This window comes from Ovis aries, chromosome 3, assembly GCF_016772045.2.
Source record: "Ovis aries strain OAR_USU_Benz2616 breed Rambouillet chromosome 3, ARS-UI_Ramb_v3.0, whole genome shotgun sequence".
Taxonomy (NCBI): Eukaryota; Metazoa; Chordata; class Mammalia; order Artiodactyla; family Bovidae; genus Ovis; species Ovis aries.
The window spans coordinates 90,699,236-90,720,907 of record NC_056056.1 but is presented as its reverse complement, the minus strand read 5'-3'; the positions used below and the strand labels follow the sequence as shown (position 1 = coordinate 90,720,907).

General features: G+C 39.2%; 1 protein-coding gene across 31 annotated transcripts in view; it reads left to right on the top strand.

The window, feature by feature from the left end:
• Positions 1–21,672, top strand: part of LTBP1 (latent transforming growth factor beta binding protein 1) — a 454,253-nt gene that overhangs the window by 303,993 nt on the left and 128,588 nt on the right. For 10 of the 31 annotated variants that reach the window (XM_042246288.2, XM_060412296.1, XM_060412291.1 and 7 more), the window contains 7 exons: positions 171–398; positions 2,532–2,554; positions 6,722–6,821; positions 7,643–7,741; positions 16,166–16,291; positions 17,932–18,057; positions 18,409–18,531. In XM_042246288.2, coding sequence (XP_042102222.1) covers positions 171–398; positions 2,532–2,554; positions 6,722–6,821; positions 7,643–7,741; positions 16,166–16,291; positions 17,932–18,057; positions 18,409–18,531 — 825 coding nt within the window. The remainder of the gene's footprint in view (positions 1–170; positions 399–2,531; positions 2,555–6,721; positions 6,822–7,642; positions 7,742–16,165; positions 16,292–17,931; positions 18,058–18,408; positions 18,532–21,672) is intronic. The other 21 variants (XM_060412286.1, XM_060412297.1, XM_060412292.1 and 18 more) reach the window with 3 other exon arrangements.

The following is a 21,672-nucleotide window of genomic DNA, read 5'->3' as shown; positions in this document are numbered from 1 at the left end:
AATATGCAAGTTTGAGAGAAATTCGAGCATTTTGCATCTGTTCTTTAAGTTTTTAAATGTAACTATAAATTAGTGATGATTTATTAAGCAATATTCATCATGCTGTTTTCCTCTGTATAAGTTTGCACTTTTAGATTTTTAAAAGGAATATTTTCCCATCCCAAATCTAGCTGCTTTTAAGGAAATCTGTCCTGGTGGAATGGGTTATACGGTTTCTGGCGTTCATAGACGCAGGCCAATCCATCACCATGTAGGTAAAGGACCTGTATTTGTCAAGCCAAAGAACACTCAACCTGTTGCTAAAAGTACTCATCCTCCACCTCTCCCAGCCAAGGAAGAACCAGTGGAGGCCCTGACCTTCTCCCGGGAACAGGGGCCAGGAGCGGTGGAGGCAGAAGGTGAGAGTGGAAATGGATCGTGGAGCTAGTCATCTATCTTGTGTGTCTTTGGTTTCCCTGTATGTAACTTCTACAATAGGGCCTTCAGCCTCGGCACTACTGACAGTTTGGGATGGATAATTCTTTGATATGAGGGGCTGCTCTGGGCATTACAGGATGTTTAGCAACATCCCTGACCTCTAACCTCTACTGCCAGTAGCACCTTCTCCCTCCTGGTTGTTACAACCAAAAAGATGTCCAAGTATCACTAAATGTCCCCTGGGGGAACAATTACCCCTGATTGAGACCCACTGCTCCAGAACAATTGTGACAGTATTCCATGATAATCTAATGACATTGTCTTATGTTTGGGGGCTACTTTTTCTTGCTGTTTACTCCTCGATAGTGCTTTAGATTTTTCAGGAATAGCCAGAACTCGCTTCTGTATCTAGAGAGCTGTTTAATAAATATATGTTTACTTTAAAAAGTGGAAGCCACAGGCTTGAAGCATCAACTGAGCTTCCATGAAATAGAAGGGAAGTCAGGGATAATGGGCAGCAAAATGAAGGAAGATAGGGTCCTTGAAAGGGATTTTGGAGAGAGTTCACCTAGTGAAGTCCTTTGATTTGCATTTTGAGAACTGGTGACATAGAGCAACTGACTTGCAAATGTCATACAAAGAGTATGTGATAGAACCAAGAACACATCTTTCCCAGGAGGTGGTTAAGGCCTTCTTCTCCAGAAGGAGACTAGAGACAATTGGTTCCGTTTCAGAAAGGACTATCTATCTTTGTCTCTTCATAGAAGCCAGCATGTCCAATGCTTTGAATATCTTTTTCACCACAGAAGTGCTCACCCCAGATAGGATGAACAAAAATCTTAAGTTTGTGTGGGATAGGTATTGGCTTTAATAAAGCTTCTGTTGGTCTTTCACACTTGGATCCTGGATGGGAATTCAGGGTGTGCATTTATGGATTTTGTGAGGAGAGAAGGGGCTCAAGTTAGATGAGGCATTGGGAGTGTGGCAAGGAAGAGAGGTCTCTCTTCAGGGCTCTGAACCTTCATGTGTTGTAGCCCAGTTAAGTCCACTCTTTGACTTGCTGCACTTCTCCTTGGTTAGGCAGATAAGGTAGGACCTCACCTAGACAGTGCTGGCCAGCTGATTCCTGGACGGTTGGCCAAGTGTTTGCAATTCCTCCTCCTCTTCATAAGCGGGAGAAAATGGGCTGTGGTCCAGATTCTGCCTCAAGAGTTTCTTGGTGGTGGATTAGACAGGACAGAAGGTTTATTGACTTTTTCTAACCACAAGAATGTTGCAGCAGGGGTAGCAATCTGGTACCCTGATTGCGTTTAGGAGTAATGCATCTACCATATCTTATACTAATGTTTATGGAGATGTTGACTCATGAGCAGAATCCCTGTGATTATTGACCTAAGATTTGAGGACTAATTCTACAACTGATTTTTGAAGTGTTTCAAAATGGAAAGGCATAATCACTACCACCACCGCCCTATAATAATGTTGGTGATTGTGTAATCTGTGATTTGTTCAACATAATGATGTTAATTGCTCATTGAATCTTGCTGGCTTGTGATTTGATTTTTTTTTTTTTTTTGTAAGCTTGTTAGAATATCTTTCTGAAAACACTCACAGGGCTTCATTAAAGATCAGTGTTCACCAAGAATGTAGCACCCTTTCTTAGGTCTCTTATTGAAACAGGGGCATTTATTTATTTATTTTTAACATTGATATCAGAAAGCATTTCAAACATTGTTTGTTATGTTCAGGATAACTGTAATGAAAACGGTCCTTTTCTAAGGCATGGGAAGTGCTCCAAAATTGTGAGTAGGCATGAGACACTGTATCAGGAAGTGGTGCCTCCTATAACTTTAACAGTTAGTGAGTTGGAAAGAACTCCATCCCATCTACTGCCTGATTTCCTGCTATTGAGGAATGACATACAGGTTTCCCCTGTCAGTCATGTGTAAAATGCTCCAAAGTGGTAGTTGACTATAATTCTGCACTTTATTTAGTTTGATTCTTAATCCTTTTGGAGACTGAACTTATGTTGCTTTTTAAAAATTAAACTATTATATAGTAGACTGTCTTGAGTTGTACTAATGTCCTTCTTTTTTTTTTTTTTTTGGTTTTAGTGGCAACTGTACCTCCTGAGAAGGTAATTTATTCATTGTTTGCAAGTCTTCTTTTGTTACCTTCATGGTGATTCTCTTCTAGATTATGTGTGATTTTTTAAGACTTAAATATAGTAACATGTCTATTATACATCATTTCACTTAAGGAAATATATTGAATAACAGCCATTCATTCAATAAACATTTATTGAGTGCCTGCTATATGACTGGCACTATGCTGAATATTAGGGAAATAGTAGAGACCAAATAAGATGAATCTGCTTGTTCTCATGGAACTTAAATCTGGGGAGATGAAAATGATGGGCCTGATGGGAATCGGGGACTTAAGTGAAATTCAGAGAGGTGGTTTATGGCCTGCAACATCGATGGAAAGAAAGGTTCTGACATGTTTATGTAATTGTGTTATTCTCAGAGTTCATTTATATACTGAATGATGTACTTCTCACTTCAACTAAAATTTGATATGCATGTTTGACTTAAACTGGAGTATGAGCAGAACTTACCCTTGAAATGGATAATCAAGTACTGGGATATTGCTTCCTTAAAATTTTAGAGAAATTTTAATCTTCCATTTTGGGGGGCCATGAAATGGGACACTGAATTGTGAGATTTGTTAGTAGAAAATGTTGGCATTTGCTGAAGCTCTGTCCTGTTTATATAATATTGTTCCTTGTCTGAAGATTTATTGGCAACATGAAAATTAGGTAATTATTGTATGTTTGCACATTTGTGTAGTGTTCATTCTCTCATAAGAATGCAGTATTAGGCTTTAGGTGGGGACATAGACCTCTGTAAAATATTATAAATAGTTTTAAAAATCTTTGGTTTATAAGTATGCGGATAGAATAACACAAACATTAAAAGTGCTGACAGAATCCAGAAAAGAAGGAATGATTTTGGAGTGATAGCATCCAGTAAGGAAAAATGTTTTTATACTGACCCCCAAAAGAAGTACAAGAGATTTGCATATTTTACATGGGTAATTTGCTGCTCTTGGAGAGCATCTCTAAAGATCAGTGACGTACGGTAGTTTGCAATTTTGTTGATTTTGAATTTAGTTCTGGTTTATAAGTGAGAGGAATCCTTTAGCACATGAGTGGTCCAGCCAGCTCCCTGACAACCTCATCTTATCTGATTTTCTTCCCCTCTGTTTATGGTTGAGCTTGTGAAACTTTCATAAAGACTCTGAAAGAGGGCCTGAAATTTTTCTTGTGGATGTTCGGAGAGGAGGCAGTGGGGAAAATGCAGCCGTGGACTTCGTGGTCTTGACTTTCTGTGGAGATCTCATGTTCTTAAAGATCAGTGAAGAAAAAGCAGGGTGATCCACTGATGAGAAATTATGTGCACAAAGGTGCAGTGGAGGGTGGGGACAGCACGAGGTCATTGAGGGGAGCAGGAAAGACTCAGAGAACTTGGGAGGTGCTTTGGAAGGCTTGGAATACCAAACTGCAGTTATAATCAGTGGGGAAATACTGGCCTCCTCTGCTGGACCCACTTGTCAGATGGAGAAGTGGCATGGACCAGAAAGAAGGAAGTCCCCTGCCCCACGCTCCTGGGTAATGCGGGAGGGAGGGCACAAGTCTGGGATCCTGTCTGTAAGCTGCAGGAGTTGATTGACACCTGGTTATGGTCCACTCCTTGGGAGCATTGACCTTGGGCTGCAGGGGATGGGGTGTAGTTGAGCCTGATTGGGATCACCGTTCAATGGGTAATAGGAAAGCTAGTCTATATTCTTAAGAGGAAGGGGAAATGTGAGGGGGAAAATAGTAAGTGCTCTGTGTTTCTAGAAGATGCAACACACTAGGATTAACTGAGGTGGGGGAAGAGGAAGCTTGAGAGGCCGATTAGACGACTACAGTGAACTGAGAATGAGAGTGAGTGCAAATGAAGGTAGTAGGGGGCTGTGGATGTGGAAAAAGATGAACCAATATAAGGAATAGTGGAAATAGTCAGGGCTTGGAATGAGGAATGAAAAGTGACTTTAAACCTGGAGAGATCAATGACTGTGGCATTCACAGAGATGAAGAAGTTGGAATCAGAGCCTGGATATTTTCAGGAAGGGATGGGTTTGAGGGATTTGTAGAATATCTAAATGGAGTTACCCTGTAAGCACTCATGCTTTCAAAATTGGATCTTTGAGATACTCAGGCAGGATATCTGTTTTATTAAGAGCAGAAAAGGTGATAAGTAAAGAAAGCTAGGAGAGAAGGTTTTTCTTTAACATCTTACAGAAAAATTTGAACGAACTTTTTGGCCAACCCAATAAAAGTTAGAACTGGACATGGAACAACAGACTGGTTCCAAATAGGAAAAGGAGTACGTCAAAGCTGTATATTGTCACCCTGCTTATTTAATTTATATGCAGAGTACATCATGAGAAACGCTGGGTTGGAAGAAGCACAAGCTGGAATCAAGATTGTCAGGAGAACTATCAATAACCTCAGATATGCAAATGACCCCACGCTTATGGTAGAAAGTGAAGAAGAACTAAAGAGCTTCTTGATGAAAGTGAAAGAGGAGAGTGAAAAAGTTGGCTTAAAGCTCAACATTCAGAAAGCAAAGATCATGGCATCTGGTCCCATCACTTCATGGCAGATAGATGGGGAAACAGTGGAAACAGTGGCAGACTAATTTTGGGGCTCCAAAATCACTGCAGATGGTGACTGCAGCCATGAAATTAAAAGACGCTTATTCCTTGGAAGGAAAGTTATGACTAACCTAGATAGCATATTCAAAAGCAGAGACATTACTTTGCCAACAAAGGTCCATCTAGTCAAGGCTATGGTTTTTCCAGTGGTCATGTATGGATGTGAGAGTTGGACTATAAAGCAAGCTGAGCGCTGAAGAATTGATGCTTTTGAACTGTGGTGTTGGAGAAGACTCTTGAGAGTCCCTGGACTGCAAGGAGATCCAACCAGTCCGTCCTAAAGAACTGAGTGTTCATTGGAAGGACTGATTTTGAAGCTGAAACTCCAATACTTTGGCCACCTGATGCAAAGAGCTGACTCATTGGAAAAGACCCTGATGCTGGGAAAGATTGAAGGCGGGAGGAGAAGGGGACGACAGAGGATGAGATGGTTAGATGGAATCACTGACTCACTGGACAGGAGTTTGTGTAGACTCTGGAATTTGGTGATAGACAGGGAGTCCTGGCATGCTGCAGTCCATGGGGTCACAAAGAGTCAGACATGACTGAGCAACTGAACTGAACTGAATTAAAGGGAGAGGCCAGGGGAGTGAGTTTTCTGGAAGATGATAGTGATTAAAGTGAGGGAAGGAGTGTGTAGGATAACCTGATGAATGCTTTTATAGGAGAGGTGGCGGGAGTGCTCTGGCCCCACACCACTGTGGGCAAGGTTATAGACCTTTACCTAGCCTGATATTCAGTCTGCAGGAATCCTGACAGGAGCTGTAACTGGAAACTGAGTCCTGGGTGCAAGTCTGTGGTTCAGGAGATAAGAGTGGGTAAAAGGATATGTGGGGAAATCCCTGCTAAGCTGCTAAGTCACTTCAGTCGTGCCCTACTCTTAGTGACCCCATGGACTGCAGCCTACCAGGCTCCTCCATCCATGGGATTTTCCAGACAAGAGTGCTGGAGTGGGGTGCCATTGCCTTCTCCGGGGAAATCCCTGGTCTCCTCCAAATCCCTATTTTTCTGTTGCTGTTCAACTACCAGCATTCTGAGAGGTGGAGATGGAAAGTAATTGGCAGACTTACCATACTTTAGTGTCTCGTGTGTTCTTTCTTATGACACACCTGTATCCATTTTTAATCTGCAGGATGTGGTGGGTCATTTTATTTGGGCAGAAGCCACATGTGAATGCGGTGACGGCTTATTTTAGTTCTTCTCTGGGAGTAGTTTTGCCTTGTTCCAGACCAAACATGGGCCTCTGAGCCAAGGCATTTGTTTAAAATGTTTAAGAAACCTTATGCTTTGAGCCTCTGGGAAATGGGTTGAGGGTGTGAGCATGGATCAGCACTGCTAGGAAAACTCAAGGGCTCAGTATAGTAGCGCAGCAATAGTATGTTTAAAAAAATTTTTTTACACAGTTGCACAAGTTGTGTAATATCCTATGATATTTGTTGCCTTTCTAAGAGAAGAACTAATGAAATAAAAATAGTAATATGTAGGAACTAAAAATTCCTACTCTCAGTTTTCTTTTCCCCCCCCTTTTAATACAACCATCCAGGAAATACCTTCATTGGATCAAGAGAAAACCAAACTTGAGCCTGGTCAACCCCAGCTCTCTCCAGGCATTTCAACCATTCATCTGCATCCACAGTTTCCAGGTAGCTGTGTTGATTTGTGCTGTTTGTAAGAGTACTCTGAATAAGAGAGTAAGATGAAGATTATTGTGTGTCTCTGGTTTTAAAGTTTTAGTGATGAGAATTCCTAAGTGAGTGAAATATGAAATACACTTGTGTGTATTAATATCCTCATATAATGTTAGTATAAGTATGGTACAGTCGATCCTTCTTTATCTGTGGTTTTACTTTCTGCAGTCAGCTACAGCCCAAAAATATTAAATGCAAAATTCCAGAAGTAAACAATTCATACGTTTTAAATTGTGCATTGTTCTGAGTAGCATGATGAAATCTCGCGCCATCCTGTTCCATCCTGCCCAGGACGTGAATCATCCTTTTGTCCAGTATCCATGTTCTATATGCCTCCTGCCCATTAGTGTAGGAAAAACACAGTATATTTAGGATTTGATACTCTCTGCAGTTTCAGACATCCACTGGGGGTCTTAGAACATATGCTCCATGGATAAAGGGAGACTGCTGTATTATAAGTGTTATAATGATAAATTTCTTTCACTATTTTCTGTGGTCAGGAGTAGTATATATTATTAGAACATTATTGAGGGTTCATCATTTGATGAAGGGTCATTTTTATTGACTTCCAAATTGCTCTCAGATATTGTCACTAAATGTGGAAAGCTGGGCTATAGGTTAATATTATGACCTTTAGGGAACTATAGTTGTTCTTAATATCCAAGAATTAACCATGGTATGTTGTTAGACTAAATTTTGCTTACATTTTGAAATGGGATCTCAAATGCATATAACAGCCTTTGATTTTCATTTTTATTCTCTCCCTCCTCATATAGTAGTGATTGAAAAAACATCACCTCCTGTGCCTGTGGAAGTAGCTCCTGAAGCTTCAACATCAAGCGCCAGCCAAGTCATTGCACCTACTCAAGTAACAGGTAGGCGCAGGATTGATATTGCAGAGTCTGTGGACGAGACAGGGATGTGAACATTTTAAATGTAAAGTCAAAATTGTATCACATGTATAAGATCGCTCATGGCAGAGTTAGTCGTAAGAGCAAATATTTGGAAATAATCTAAATATTTTTTGAAGGAGGAATATGTTTAAATAAATTATGGCACATATGCAGTGGAATATCACACAGCTGTTAATGTTTTAAAAGTAATGTCATGAGGAGATGCTTATAGGATGATATTAAATACAGAACACAGTGATTTCAATTTTATCTTTTAAATGTTTATAAACACAGAAAAAGAAAGTTCATCGAAGCGTTTAACCATCCTCAGTTAATAGGATCATGGATAAGCTTTCTGCTCAATATATTTTTATATATTTTCAAAATTCTGTTTAATAAACATGTTATTTCAGCCATTAGTGAGAAATTATAAAGATTTATTATAATTTATAACCAACAGCTTAAAAGTTAATATTCTTAATGTATAGTGAGGGCTTATAAATCAGCAATAAGAATACTAATAGAAAAATGAAATTAATATCATCAGATAATTCATAGGTAACATACAAAGAAACATGTATGTAATAGGAAATTTCAACTTTACTAGTACTCAAAGAAATGCAAATTAAAGTGAGAATTCTTTATTCTTATCAATGTAATATTTCATTTTTACTAGAGTGAAGTCAAGGCTCTCACACAATTATGGAAAGGAATGTAAAGTAGTTCAACTTTTCTGGAAAGCACAAACTGGCAATATGTATCAAGAACTTTAAAAATGTTCAGGACTTTTAACTCAGTAATCCTACATTAAGATAACTAGTATAAGGAAATAATGTCTCCCCAACACTGTTGTAATGGTTTGTATAAACAGGCACTTACCACAGCACTGTGTATAATAGAGAAAAAAATAGAAAAACCTAAATATTTAACTATAGGGAAATAGATAATTATATCTACATTGAAACATTATGGTACCACCAATTACTACAGTATTTTTGAAGAATTTGTAAAAATATACCAGAAAATGGTCACAAGATATTGCTAAATACAAGACAAAGTATGTAAAAATGAAGGATATAGAGTATTAAACCACTTACATAAAAAAAGACATACATTGAGAAAATGCTAGAAGAAAATACACCAGATCGGCAGTGGTTTGAATGTTGTTTCATAGTGGAATTGTTTGTGTATTCCACATATTCTGATGTGGAAAAATATTTTTGTAATCAGACAAAGTATCACTAAGGTGCATCATAATAGCATAAGTTCATGACATCATTGCAGGATGAGGTTGGCAGTATATACAGGAGAAGCTAATAGAGGACTGTGCAGCCTCTCTCAGAGTTTTGCCTCTTAAGAAACATGACATTGCATCATTTCAAACAGAAACATGCTTGGTTAGATGTATTAATTAGTTGGATCGTGGCGATCATTTCACTGTGTATAGATAGTAAAACGTCAAGTTGTATGCCATTAAGTACATAACAGTTTTTATATGTTTTAAAAACCAAAGCTTTTTTGACCTATTTTCTGAAAATTGTGGATGCACTTTCTCTTAGACACTTGTTGGATGCAGCAGACAGAAAAGCGTTTTTAAACCACTCCCCTGTCCTGAGCTGAAGTGCAGTTAAGTAGGGCAGAGTCACATCACGCACCCGCAGTGTGTTCTCACCTGCTTCAGCGATGCCTCAAGGCGCAGCTGCACCCAGAGTCATGGCCTTCCCGTATGAATGCAAAGCAACTGCTCTTTGGTTTTACTGTAAACAGTGAGCAGAGTGATATAGAAATGTTAACGATTCTAAGTAGTGGGTTGACTCATGAATTTTCTGGCCAAACCCTGTGTTTCTAGTGATAGAGTGAAATGCTAGTGATTTTTGTTTGTTTTTAATGGCTGTAGCTAAAATTGTTTTTCTCTGTTCTGAAGTCACAGCTGTATCTACTTATTTCATTAAACCCATTTATGAAAGACTGGGCTTCTCTGGTGGCTCAGATGGTAAAAATCCACCTGCAATGAGAGAGACCTGGGTTTGATCCCTGGGTTGGGGAAGATTCCCTGGAGGAGGGCATGGCAACCCACTCCAGTATTCTTGCCTGGAGAAAGCCCATGGACAGAGGAGCCTGGCGGACTGCAGTCCGTGGGGTCGCAGAGTCAGACACGATTGAGCGACAAAGCACAGCACATGAATGGCTACTGTGCAAGGCATACAAACATATAATGCACCATCTTGGTCAGCAAGTCTTCTCATTGTTTACATCTGCGTTAAAAAAGAAAATTGCAGTCTGTCAATGTGCTAGTTCTTTAAAGTACTCTATTTCCATTTTCCAGTGTGAAGGCTCTGTCGTTTTGGGCCTTTTTAACAATGGCTGACTTAACAGACAGACTTCTTGCAGTTTAGCTTTGTAGAAGTTTGGCTAGATAAACGCAGTTTGATCATTTAAATGCAGCCCTGTGAGGAATAACAAATTGCAGTTACTCAGCTTCAACTGAACTGTGGAACTGATTGAAAAAATGAAAGTAGTTGTGCTATATGAAGTTGTTAGAAGACAGCTTAATTTGAGTTTGGCAGAGATACAGGGCTAACATCTGCTATCACATGTTTGAAGCACAAATATTTCCTTCCAGGAAACAAGTGACATTGAAATTTCATTTTCACACAGCATTTATAGGTGCTCTGACTTCCTATAGTAGAAGAATCTTTCTGAACCAATCCATGGGGAGAACATTTTAAATAGTTTTTGAATTGAAATAATTTGCAGTTTTGGAGCCATACTATGATCTGTAATCTACCCTAGAACAAGAGGAATGTTTTGTATCAAATTTAATTGAAATAAAAATATAGATGTTCTCATTGATTTAGATGAGAGAGCCAGATATGTAGATTGAAAGAGCAGTCTGATCGAGTCTCTCTGGAACATTAGGCAGAGTTTTTTGTTCTTTGTTTTTTTCTTGGAACACAAATGAGGTAGATGGTTGTTAGTTTCTTACATGAATTGAAGAAAGGAATAGAATAATAAGTAGGCGTCTAAAATAACCAAAATCAGCCTCACATTGCTCAGCAATGATATCTTTATGATGGTGAAATTGGAAGTAGCCTTTGTAGATTTCGTCAGACTCACTTTGACTTGCAATAATTATAAAGGGAGCCACATATTTGGAGGGAATAAGGGTGATATTTTCCACTCTGAGCAGCTGAGTTGGTGGCTTGCAATATCATTGGCACACTGTTTCCAAAGAAATGATACATTTCAGCATATAAATTCTTGATTTAGCATAGTGTCTTAGTAGCTCAAGGATAGGTTGGAAAATGAAACCTTTATTTCTCTGGCGAGTATTTACAAAGTGGAAACATCTGCTTCAATTGTTGTGGGACAATTTATGCTCTTTGTGGGGCAGTTAGGAAGCCAGGGCATTTTTGTAAACCTTTCCATGAGTTGACATTTGATACCTTCCTCTGCCAGCTCTTCCTAAACTTTCTCCATGGCCCTTGCAGACCAGCCAGAAATTATTCTGACTTTCATGACTGCTTTGTGTAAACCTTTGTAATCATCATGGCCCAAACGTTGTAAAAACTATTTTGCTCATCAGATCTTTTCCAGAACTCATCAGTGACCCCTTTATAAAAACCTTTGTCCCTGAAGCATATTACCAGCGTCATGACAGCCTCAATAAACTATGTAGGCTCATGGAAGATGAACTTTGTTGCATGTAAAATCATCATGCTTTAATATTTCCAGCTCTGTTTATTTATTTATTTTGAGTAATCACATGAGCAGGAAAAAAGCAAAAGGTCAGCGTATTCATTTTCATATCTTGCCAAAAGCTTTCTTTTTCATTTAATTCTTAAAGACACCAGACTCTTAAATCTATCTCTGGCCGTCTTTCTGGGACAAATAGACCATTTGGTTTTCCATTGGCTTTTGGTCATGACTCTTTTTTCCAAATTCTAAATGGACTCCCGGGAAAGATACAATGAAGTCCTTGGCCTGATGTAGGTGAAGCTGTTTCAGGGGCCGTGTGTGTAAGGGCGGTCCTGCACCCTAGGGGAAATATGATGGGCATTATGAAGGGGGACGCTTCCAAGAGTCCAGTGGGAACAGTCTCTTGTCTCTGGGAAGCCAAACATGCTTCAGAAGAGAAGACATGATCATTAACCTGAGTGCCCCAGAGACCAGTCATTACTGCTTTCTGTGCAAGGCTTTACTGTCTTCCCAGAGCCTGTGTCGGTGCCATCAGCACATATGGAGAAATGTATATTTTGACCTGAACTGATCCTTTCTGTGGGAACAGGCTAGCGTGGCTCTGTGTGAGTGACCTCTTAGAAAAATGTAAAGCATAAGGTCTTTGCCCCCCAGAATGCAGAGAAAGCCAGAAGCTTTTTTCTAAGCCTGAAGTTTAATTTTTTCAGTTTTAAGACAATACCATCAGGACTGCCTTTCTGTGTAACTTACAATCAAGAATGAAAGTGTCACAGTCAAAGAAGGGAAGTGTAGGAAGAGATGGTGTGAAACACCTTCTGAAAGTTTTAAGAGTATCAGTAATTTTTTTTAAACTTTAAAATGGTGTTGATCAATTTTGTTGTTTTTTGTTTGTTTGTTTTTTTGAGATGTGGTTGACATATAACATTGCATAAGTTTAAGGTATACAATGTGCTGGTTTGATACATTCGTGTATTGCACTATGATTACTACAAAAGAATTCGCTAACACCTCTGTCAAGTCACATGCTTTCTTGTGTGTTAAGGAAAGTTAAGATTTAGTGTTGTTGATTATAATCTGGTAAATTTTTTGATGAATGGTAAAGAGGAAGCAGAGATATTTTGAAGTTGTTAATTTTTCTTTTTGAACTTAGAAGGGTGGGATAGCAAATAGATAAATGGGATCTCTGAGGATAAACTGATACAATTTATCATGTGTATAAAAAATGGGACAAACTATAGAAATCTACAATGTTAGTAAATATCCCCTCACACTGATGTATCTCTTAGTACCCTCTAGTGGTGTTGGAGTAGCATTTTCTTACATACCTTAGCGCCAGTTGGGATCAACGTTTTCAAACTGCAGTTTTATATACATAATCTATGAGGTAATCAGCTAAGAATTCTCAAGCTTTCCTCATAAATATTTCAACCTCATAGCTTCTATTTAAGATACTAAATTGGAAGGAAAGGCCATTATTGTTCATTTCTTAAGACAAAAGATACTGGATGCTTGGGGCTGGTGTACTGAGACAACCCAGAGGGATGGTACAGGGAGGGAGGAGGGAGGGGGGTTCAGGATGGGGAACACGTGCATACCTGTGGCGGATTCATGTTGATGTATGGCAAAACCAATACAATACTGTACAGTAATTAAGCTCCAATTAAAGTAAATAAATTTATATTTTTAAAAAATGAAAAAAAAAAGACAAAAGAGTTAAAATTCTTAATCATTTCTTCTATCTTAGAGTTGACTTAAGAAGAAATTATCTAAATATTGGCACACTGGCATAGGAAAGTATCTCATCTAAATTAAGCATCACATATTTTTGAAGACTTTGTTTACATGTGTAAACATTCCATTCTAAAGCTGTGCCTGAAAAAGAACAGATAAATATTTGGTAATCAATAAATTGGTATGTGTGGGAGTGGGGGCAATGAGTACCCATCAAGCATTTCCTGAAAACCCCAGATGTACAATCTTTTAATTAATTCTGACTACTTCTTCCTAGTATATTAAATCATCTTCTGATTTTTCTTTTTGCAAATTTGATCAATATGTCTTCTCTGATTTAAGCAAATGGCAGAGAAGAACATAAAATAATTTCAAAGAAAATCAAGAAATCTAAATGCCATTAATTTTAAAAGGAGGCATCTGCTTACATTAAGAATAGATGGTTAAAGAACTGCTTCTCACACTATTCTACTAAAGAATTCTTATAAACAGAGAAGAGAATTCTTACCTGAGGGTCTAGAAGTAGAACCTGGAGAAGATTACGTTTTTTACCTTCAGATTTTTGCAGCACATGGAAATGATAATTTTTTAAGAAAGACTTTTCTGATTATAGAAGTAGTAACACTTGTTCATTGTAGAAATTTTGGAAGATACAGAAAGATATAGACAGTACTAATCTCCATAATTGTAACACTTAGATTTATTTTCTTCCAATCTGCTTTGCTGTGTAAAAATAATTTTAATCATATCTTATATTATAATTTGTACCTGACTATATTTTCTTAAAAAATAAGCATTTTCCTATCCTGATAAAGATTATTATATAATCTATATTGTGTATGTCCCATAATTCATTATTTTATATGGTTATAATCAGTCATTTAAGCAGTCATGGTAATGACCTATGTCTTTAGTCTTTTGAATTTTTTTTCCTGTAACTTGACATTATACTGACTATAAACTATTTTTCTGATAGTGAATTAGCATAAATAGGTTCACTAAAGATATAAATAATTTTAAATGTGCGCTTTTATCATAATCCAAGTGATTTTATGCAAAATACTGCAGCTCTGTAGGCATATGCTTTCTTTTAAAGCCTAACAACTTTTCAAATAACTTGCACCAGTTGTCTGAAAATCACAGCACAGTGAATAACACTTGATGAAAAATGAATGTGGTTTGGGTTTTGGAGAGTAACCTCAACCCCAATTTAGGTCATTTCCATAGTGAAGTTTTGTTAAAGCACTGTCTTCCACATTTTTCTTCAGAATTCACAGTGGGTTATTGATGACAGTAGCACGCCTGTTTTTCTTTTCATTCAAACCATAGACCCCATTAACAAAGGTGTGTTTTAGCTTGTCACACTTGAGCCCCTGGTCTTCCTCCACTGGGCCATTTGGGTTTATCCATGATGTCATCTATTTTAAGTGTTGTTTACTGCATGATGGCAGTGAGATAATAGATAGTAGTATTATTTGTGTGCTATTTCTTTGTTGTATATTCTTTTCTCCAAATTATATATTTATTACTGTGCTGGATCTTTATTGCTGTGCCTGAGCTTTCTCTAGCTACGTCACGCAGGGGCTGCTCTCTAGTTGTGCTGCTCAGGCCTCTCATTTCCGTGGCTCCTCTTGTTGCAGAGCTCAGGTTCTAGGGACATGAGCTTCAGTAGTTGCAACTCATGGACTCTAGATCTAAGGCTCTGTAGCTGTGGTGTGTGGGTTTAGTTGCCCTGTGGCGTATGGAGTCTTCCTGGACCAGGGAATGAACTCGTGTCCCCTGCCTCGCAGAGCAGATTCTTAACTACTGGACCACTGGGAAAGACCCTGTTATGTATTCTTAAATAACTTCAATAGGAACAACCGCAGTAATCAGTAATAATGGCTAATTTTTACTGAGCACATATACTGTGCCAGGCATTGACCTACATGCATTATTTTGGTTGTCTCTCTTGAACCTCACACTCTGACGTTGGTGCTCTGGTCATTCTCATTTATACATAGAGAAAAGTGAGGCTTAGATTGTTTAAGTAATTTGTGCTCTGTTACAGAGCAAAGAAGGGGCAGCAAGGTTGGTACCTGTACTCTCGTCTCAAGCCTGGGCTCTGACCGCCAGCTGTACTGCCCACTCCCTACTATACTATTATACATACTTACAAAGATCGTTGAAATCAACAGACTACCTTGGAGTAATTCATCTCAGAAAGTCACCTTTGAGTTTTCAGGTCATTTTGGTGATAAAGCATGTTGTGATGGCCTTCACCCACTGGCAACTCCCCTCCCCTTGCCTTGACCACAGCCCGTGTCTATGTGTGGAGCAAGGACTTCATAGAAGAAGCCAGTCTTGTGCAGGAATCAGGAGGAAAGGAAGGGAGGAACTGAGCAGAGAAGATCTGGAATAAGATTCTATATTCTACTAGTATAAATAAAATATGCTCCTGTTGAAATTGGCAAATTAAGAATAAGTTGCATCCAGAAGTTCTGCTTTGATTAGAAGTGGTAAATCTTTCTGGAGAATTAATGAGAAATTTGGGAGGAGGTTGAGTATGTTTTTTGGAACTTGAATTTGGCCTGCTAACAAATAGTAGAAAGTTGCCATCTATTTCTTATCAGAAGGAATCATGTGATTCAGTCCATCATCCAAAATGAACTGGAGAGGACAGAAACTCACTGATGGGCTATCTTGAAAGTTCAGAATTGATGATAACGTCCAGGATGGCCTCTTTCTAAATTTCCACCTACTCCAGTTCATCTTAGAAGTTGTCTCTTTCAGAACTTTTGGTGGCTTTGGCTGTGACTAACTGATCAAGTATAATGTAATCAGATGAGTTTACACTTAATTTTAGAGTGTGAAATTTTGTTTTCTGAATGCATAACTGGCGATAAGGTATTCAGGAAAAACAAAGTTATTGTTTGCAAGGTGCAATGAAATCCTTGTTTATATCTGTTTTGTCCCGTGTTTTCTTATCTTTTAAAGAAATCAATGAATGTTCTGTGAACCCTGACATCTGTGGAGCAGGACACTGCATTAACCTGCCAGTGAGATATACCTGTATATGCTACGATGGCTACAAGTTCAATGAGCAACAGAGGAAATGTGTTGGTAAGAAGATACTTTTGGTTGATGAGATTATTAAATATTGAATGTTTGCACATTAAGAACATAATCACGGGGAAAATACTGTTTAATTAAAAAGAATTTTTCTCCCTAAGCTAAAGGTACTCAAAAAAGAGGCTTGCTTAACTCCTAGAAGGCTCTCACCTCTTGGTTCAATGCTGCCTGCTTTGCCAAGAGTAATACAGTTACATCAAGGTAGAATAATTTCCCAAAGTTTTTCAGGTAAAGAATATAGACAATAATTAAGAGCTCTAGAAATAGCTATCTATAAACATATTTAGCAAAAATTAATATATCCTGCAATAAAAATGTTTATATAAATTTATAAATTTGATTTTTAAAAGGAATTTCTACTCAGTTCAGTTCAGTCACTCATTCATGTCTGATTCTTTGTGACCCCATGGATTGCAGCATGCCAGGCTTCCCTATCCATCACCAACTCCTGGAGCTTGCTCAAACTCATGTCAGTTGAATTGATGATGCCATCCAACCATCTCATCCTCTGTCATCCCCTTCTCTTCCTGCCTTCAATCTTTCCCAGCATCAGGGTCTTTTCCAATGAGTCAGTTCTTCGCCTCAGGTGGCCGAAGAATTGGAGCGTCAGCCTCAGCATCAGTCCTTCCAGTGATATTCAGGGCTGATTTCCTTTTGGATTGGCTGGCTGGATCTCCTTGCAGTTAAAGGGACTCTCAAGAGTCTTTTTCAACACCACAGTTCAAAAGCATCAATTCTTCAGTGCTCAGTTTTCTTTATGGTCCAACTCTCACATCCATACATGACTGGTGGAAAAACCATAGCTTTGACTCTATGTACCTTTTTTGGAATTACTATACTGAAAATCAGTATATGCTGACGAGAGACTATTAATGGATTTATAATGTAGGGAGCTCATATATGCTTCTTTGGGGAAAAAATGTATCTCACAAAGGGGTGTAAATGTGTTAAGTCATTTTAATGTGTTAACACTAAATTTAATATCTTTTTTAGAAAAAGGAAGTTCAATAAGAGTTATAAGGCAAATATGGAGCCGCAAAGGGATATACCTAATTAAACCCACTTTATGCTGAATTCCATTGAGCAAATATGACTTTTGCTGTTCGGTTCTGCATACATATGTGGAGTGAGGTGTGAGGGGGACATCCACTTGCTCTGTAGTATGACTGTTTCTCGTGAATTTGCATACATGAGATGTATTATGTTTAGAATCACAAGCGTAAAGTTGAAAGGGCAGTCAGTCGAGATGATTCAGTCTCGCTTTACCCACGTGCACTGTGAAAGAGAGTGCCTGTCATGACATTGCTCACTGCCTCTGCTGAGCTGGCCTGGGATTTGCACGGTGAATTCCAGCACTTACATGACTCCAGTTATCAGGCAGGTCGTTTTGTGTTGACCTGAAATCTTTCTTTTGAAACACCAATATCATAGCTGTAGCCTGAACTTTCAAAGCAGTACGCCATACGTGTATTCCCTCTTTGCAATAGCAGCCCTTCAGGTATTCAGGGAAACTGAGTGTATTCCTTTTACTGTTTTCCTCACTTATAAGGTGGGACAGAGGAGACAGAATGCTAGTATTTCATGAGAATTTCATGTCACGCTAATCCTTGTGTATGTCTTTTTGTTAACAGATATTGATGAATGCACTCAGGATCTACACCTTTGCTCCCAGGGACGCTGTGAAAACACTGAGGGAAGTTTCTTGTGTATTTGCCCAGCAGGATTCATGGCCAGTGAGGAGGGTACTAACTGCATAGGTAATAGCAGTGTTCTTTCTGATGCATAAATTCCCTCGTGTGGGTTTCTAGCTCCCCCGATTCCATCAGTCCAGGGCCCATTCAGACAACCCAGAATTTATTATTAAACCCGTTACAACACAGTAGTCTGCTAGATTCTGGAAGATTAAAAAATGAAATTTCTTCCCTCAACGCTTTTGAATGAAGAATATAAAATGTGTGCAAAGACCAGTGGTGTTAAATATTTCTTTTGGATTCAAGTAAATCCAAGCCACTCAAATTTTCTTAAATTTGAACTAACCTGGGAGATGGGAGAGGTTTGAAATTAGGTTTTGGGAAATAACACTCGACAATGTTTTCTGCTTTGCTTAGATGTCGATGAGTGTCTGAGGCCAGACGTCTGTGGGGAAGGGCACTGTGTCAATACCATGGGGGCCTTCCGATGTGAATACTGCGATAGTGGGTACCACATGACCCCAGGAGGCCACTGTGAGGGTGAGTCTGCTGAGAGGATGGGGAGACCACAGCCCTTCGGAGTGTGGAGCACACATGTCCATGAAATGCAGGGCTAGCTCCACAACTTGAGGCTTGTAGGCACCTGGCCTGGTACGAGTTTTCCTCCACTGCCAATCCATGCAGGACACCAGCTCGCCCAGGCTCTGGCTACCTCCCAGAATCAAAGCCTCTTTGCCTCCCTTCAGTAACTCTGTCTGGGTCTTTTCCTGTCTTCTTCTCGCTATTACTCATTTCAATATCTGCCTTCCCTGGTAGGTGGAGTGACATCACTTTGTAACAATGAACTGCAGAGGATGTTAGTACAAACCCAGACTTAATCACAGTGTCTGTCTGCATCATTCACCTGGGGCATGGTCCAGGTGTCACCTGTGTGAACTTTTTGTTTTCAACCTTTCATCTTGGTCCATTCCTGTGTCTCAGCTTCTTACTTTTGCCTGTGTTCCGGGACTTGCTTGCAGGCTTTCTACAAAAATGTTGTCTGACCAACTACAGGTCAGACTCCAGCTGTGTCAGATAAAATTTCTTTAATGCTGACCCCAGCAATGGATTTGCTCTCATTGCAAAAATGTCTTGAAGAGTTTTGAACATTTCAAAGTTAAGATGATTAACCATTGAATATTTCTGTTTATGTACGTGTCCCAAGTCACAACGGTTCTTTTTGAAAGCACCATGGTACACTTTGAATAATTATTTTTGTGAAGAAATACAGTGAACCTCTGCTTCAGTCTTCATGGAAACGTGAACAAGACGAAGGAACAGGGGCCTTTGGACATGTTCTGAGGAGCCTGGGTGTGGGGTTGGTGCTGGTTCTGCATGTTCACTGCCTGGCTACCTGACATTTAGCCTGTTTTTGGACATGGCTGGGCCTCCAGAGCTTGGGAGGGATAGGCTGGTTGGGGAAGGCTGCTCTCTGCTATTTCTTGGCTCCAATAAGTTGGGTTTTTTTCACAGTTCTAATGACCAGGCCTGGAGGGAGAGCTCATTAGACATTTTTTTGGCAGCCTGCACCTGCCTTACTTGCTGGCCTCTTGCCTCAGCCCCTGAGTTATCTGGAGAGAAGTGGGGAGCATTTTATGTTACTGCATCAGCTCCCATCAGAACAGAGATATGAACTCTTCCCCTGATGGCTGAGGGCCTTGGGAAAGTGCAGGTGTGAAGTGTCCCGCTCTTCTCTTACAGGGGACTGTCTCTCTGCTCTGGAGGCCACTTGAGGACGGGTAGGATGGAGACAATGACTTTTCAGCTCATGATCCCCACACTCAGTAATTGTCTAGCTTGGGGCCAGTTATGTAGGCCCTTCAAAACTTATTTCTTCATCTATGAAATGGGAACCATGCAGTTAACTTTCAGGCTCATGCAGGTAAATGGGTGTTGCAGTATGTCACAGGGTGCCTGTCACCTTGTTCGCTCTCGAGAAGTACTAGTTTCCTTAAACTTCCCCTTTCCCTGGCTCCTTTTGCTTTTGCATAGATATTTTCAGAATATCTATGATTGTGGGAGTTTTTTAGATGAAATGGGGCTTGGGTTTATGTGACAAGCACTTATATGAAATACAGATCCTCAGGTTCTACACACAGACTCAGGACAGGAAGATAAATATTTAAGGAATTACTACAGGTTAAGGATGCACAGTAGAGAGGAGTAGAAAAGAAAGTTGAGGATAAGTAAGTAAATGGAAAGACGGAGACTCTTCAGTAATATTCAGTGCGTGGAAATTATTTAACAGAAATCTCACCAGCATCCCCTGAGTTAATAATTATATAATTCTATTCCCATGAAAAAGCTTGAAATGAAGGAGCCAAATAACGTGGCTGTTTTCTAATTTCACCATGGACCAGAACCAAAGGTCCCTGGGCTTCTGGCTCACTGAAGATTTTCTCAGCTGTCACTGACAAAGTTGCTTTCAAACAGCGCCAGTCTCCAAGGAGTCTACTGTAGCTTACAGACATTATCTCATGCACCCTTAGTTTATTCTCTGAAGGTATTACCAGGCAGGTAGTCCCTCATTTATAGATGAGGGAACAAGCAAACAGGTGAGAGCAGCAGGCTATCCAGGGATGTTACTGTCTTATGCTGCTCAGCATTATACCTTATTTATCAGACCAGCCTATCTCAATGACCTTTTCTGACTTAGCAGTTGTAGTTCCATTTTTTTTTTTTAAATCCCATCCAGAGAAGAATGTAATGCTGTTTGGAAAATTAAACTGGCAAGCATCATCTTTTTGTAGAACAAGAAGTCCCAGAACATCTGACCTAACAAAAAAAACCACTGTGTGTCATTGTCTATTGGCAAGGATTTTTTGCTGATAGGAAAAAAAAGTTGCAACACTGACCTGGTGCTTATTCTATTATTAACATCTTTTACTTTAAGCATCTTTTCATACATCCCTAATGATACATAATGGGAGGTGATTTTTGAGAATTTGCCAGAATGATGACATCAAATACCCATGCATGTTCAGTGTATTCATTATATATTTCTTTCACTTTTTTTTTTCCTGAAAAATCTTGTTTAAATTTTAAGTGTGATTAGAGGTCCTATATACATCTTATATCATGATGCTTAGATACTGAATCCACTCACTTGGAGAATACCTATTTCAGTTGGGACTGGTACCCAGGTGATAGTGCTCATTTTAAATGGTTGAAAAGTTACGTTTTCATTTCATTAAGTGGTTGAAAGTTACCTCTGTCACCTTTCCCCCCATTTTATTGTTTTACCACTTTTTTTTTTAATTGGAGATTAATTGCTTTATAATGTTGTGTTTGTTTCTGCTGTACAACAACTCAAATCGATCAGAACTCTGTGTGTGTGTGTGTGTGTGTGTATGTGTGTATGTGTGTGTGTGTGTGTGTATCCCCTTCCTCTTGAGCCTCCCTCCCATCTCCCGCCCCCATCCCAACCCTCTATGTTGTCAGTAGGACGCAAGGTTGGGCTCCCTGAGTTATATGGCAGCTTCCTTCTAGCCATCACTTTCACACATTGTAGTGTATGAATGTCAGTGCTGCTTTCTCAATTTGTTCCATCCTCTCCTTCCCTAGCTGTGTCTACAAGTCTTTTTTCTATATCCACATCTCCAATTATTTGACCATTCTTTAGAAAGTCTGAAGCTATTGTAT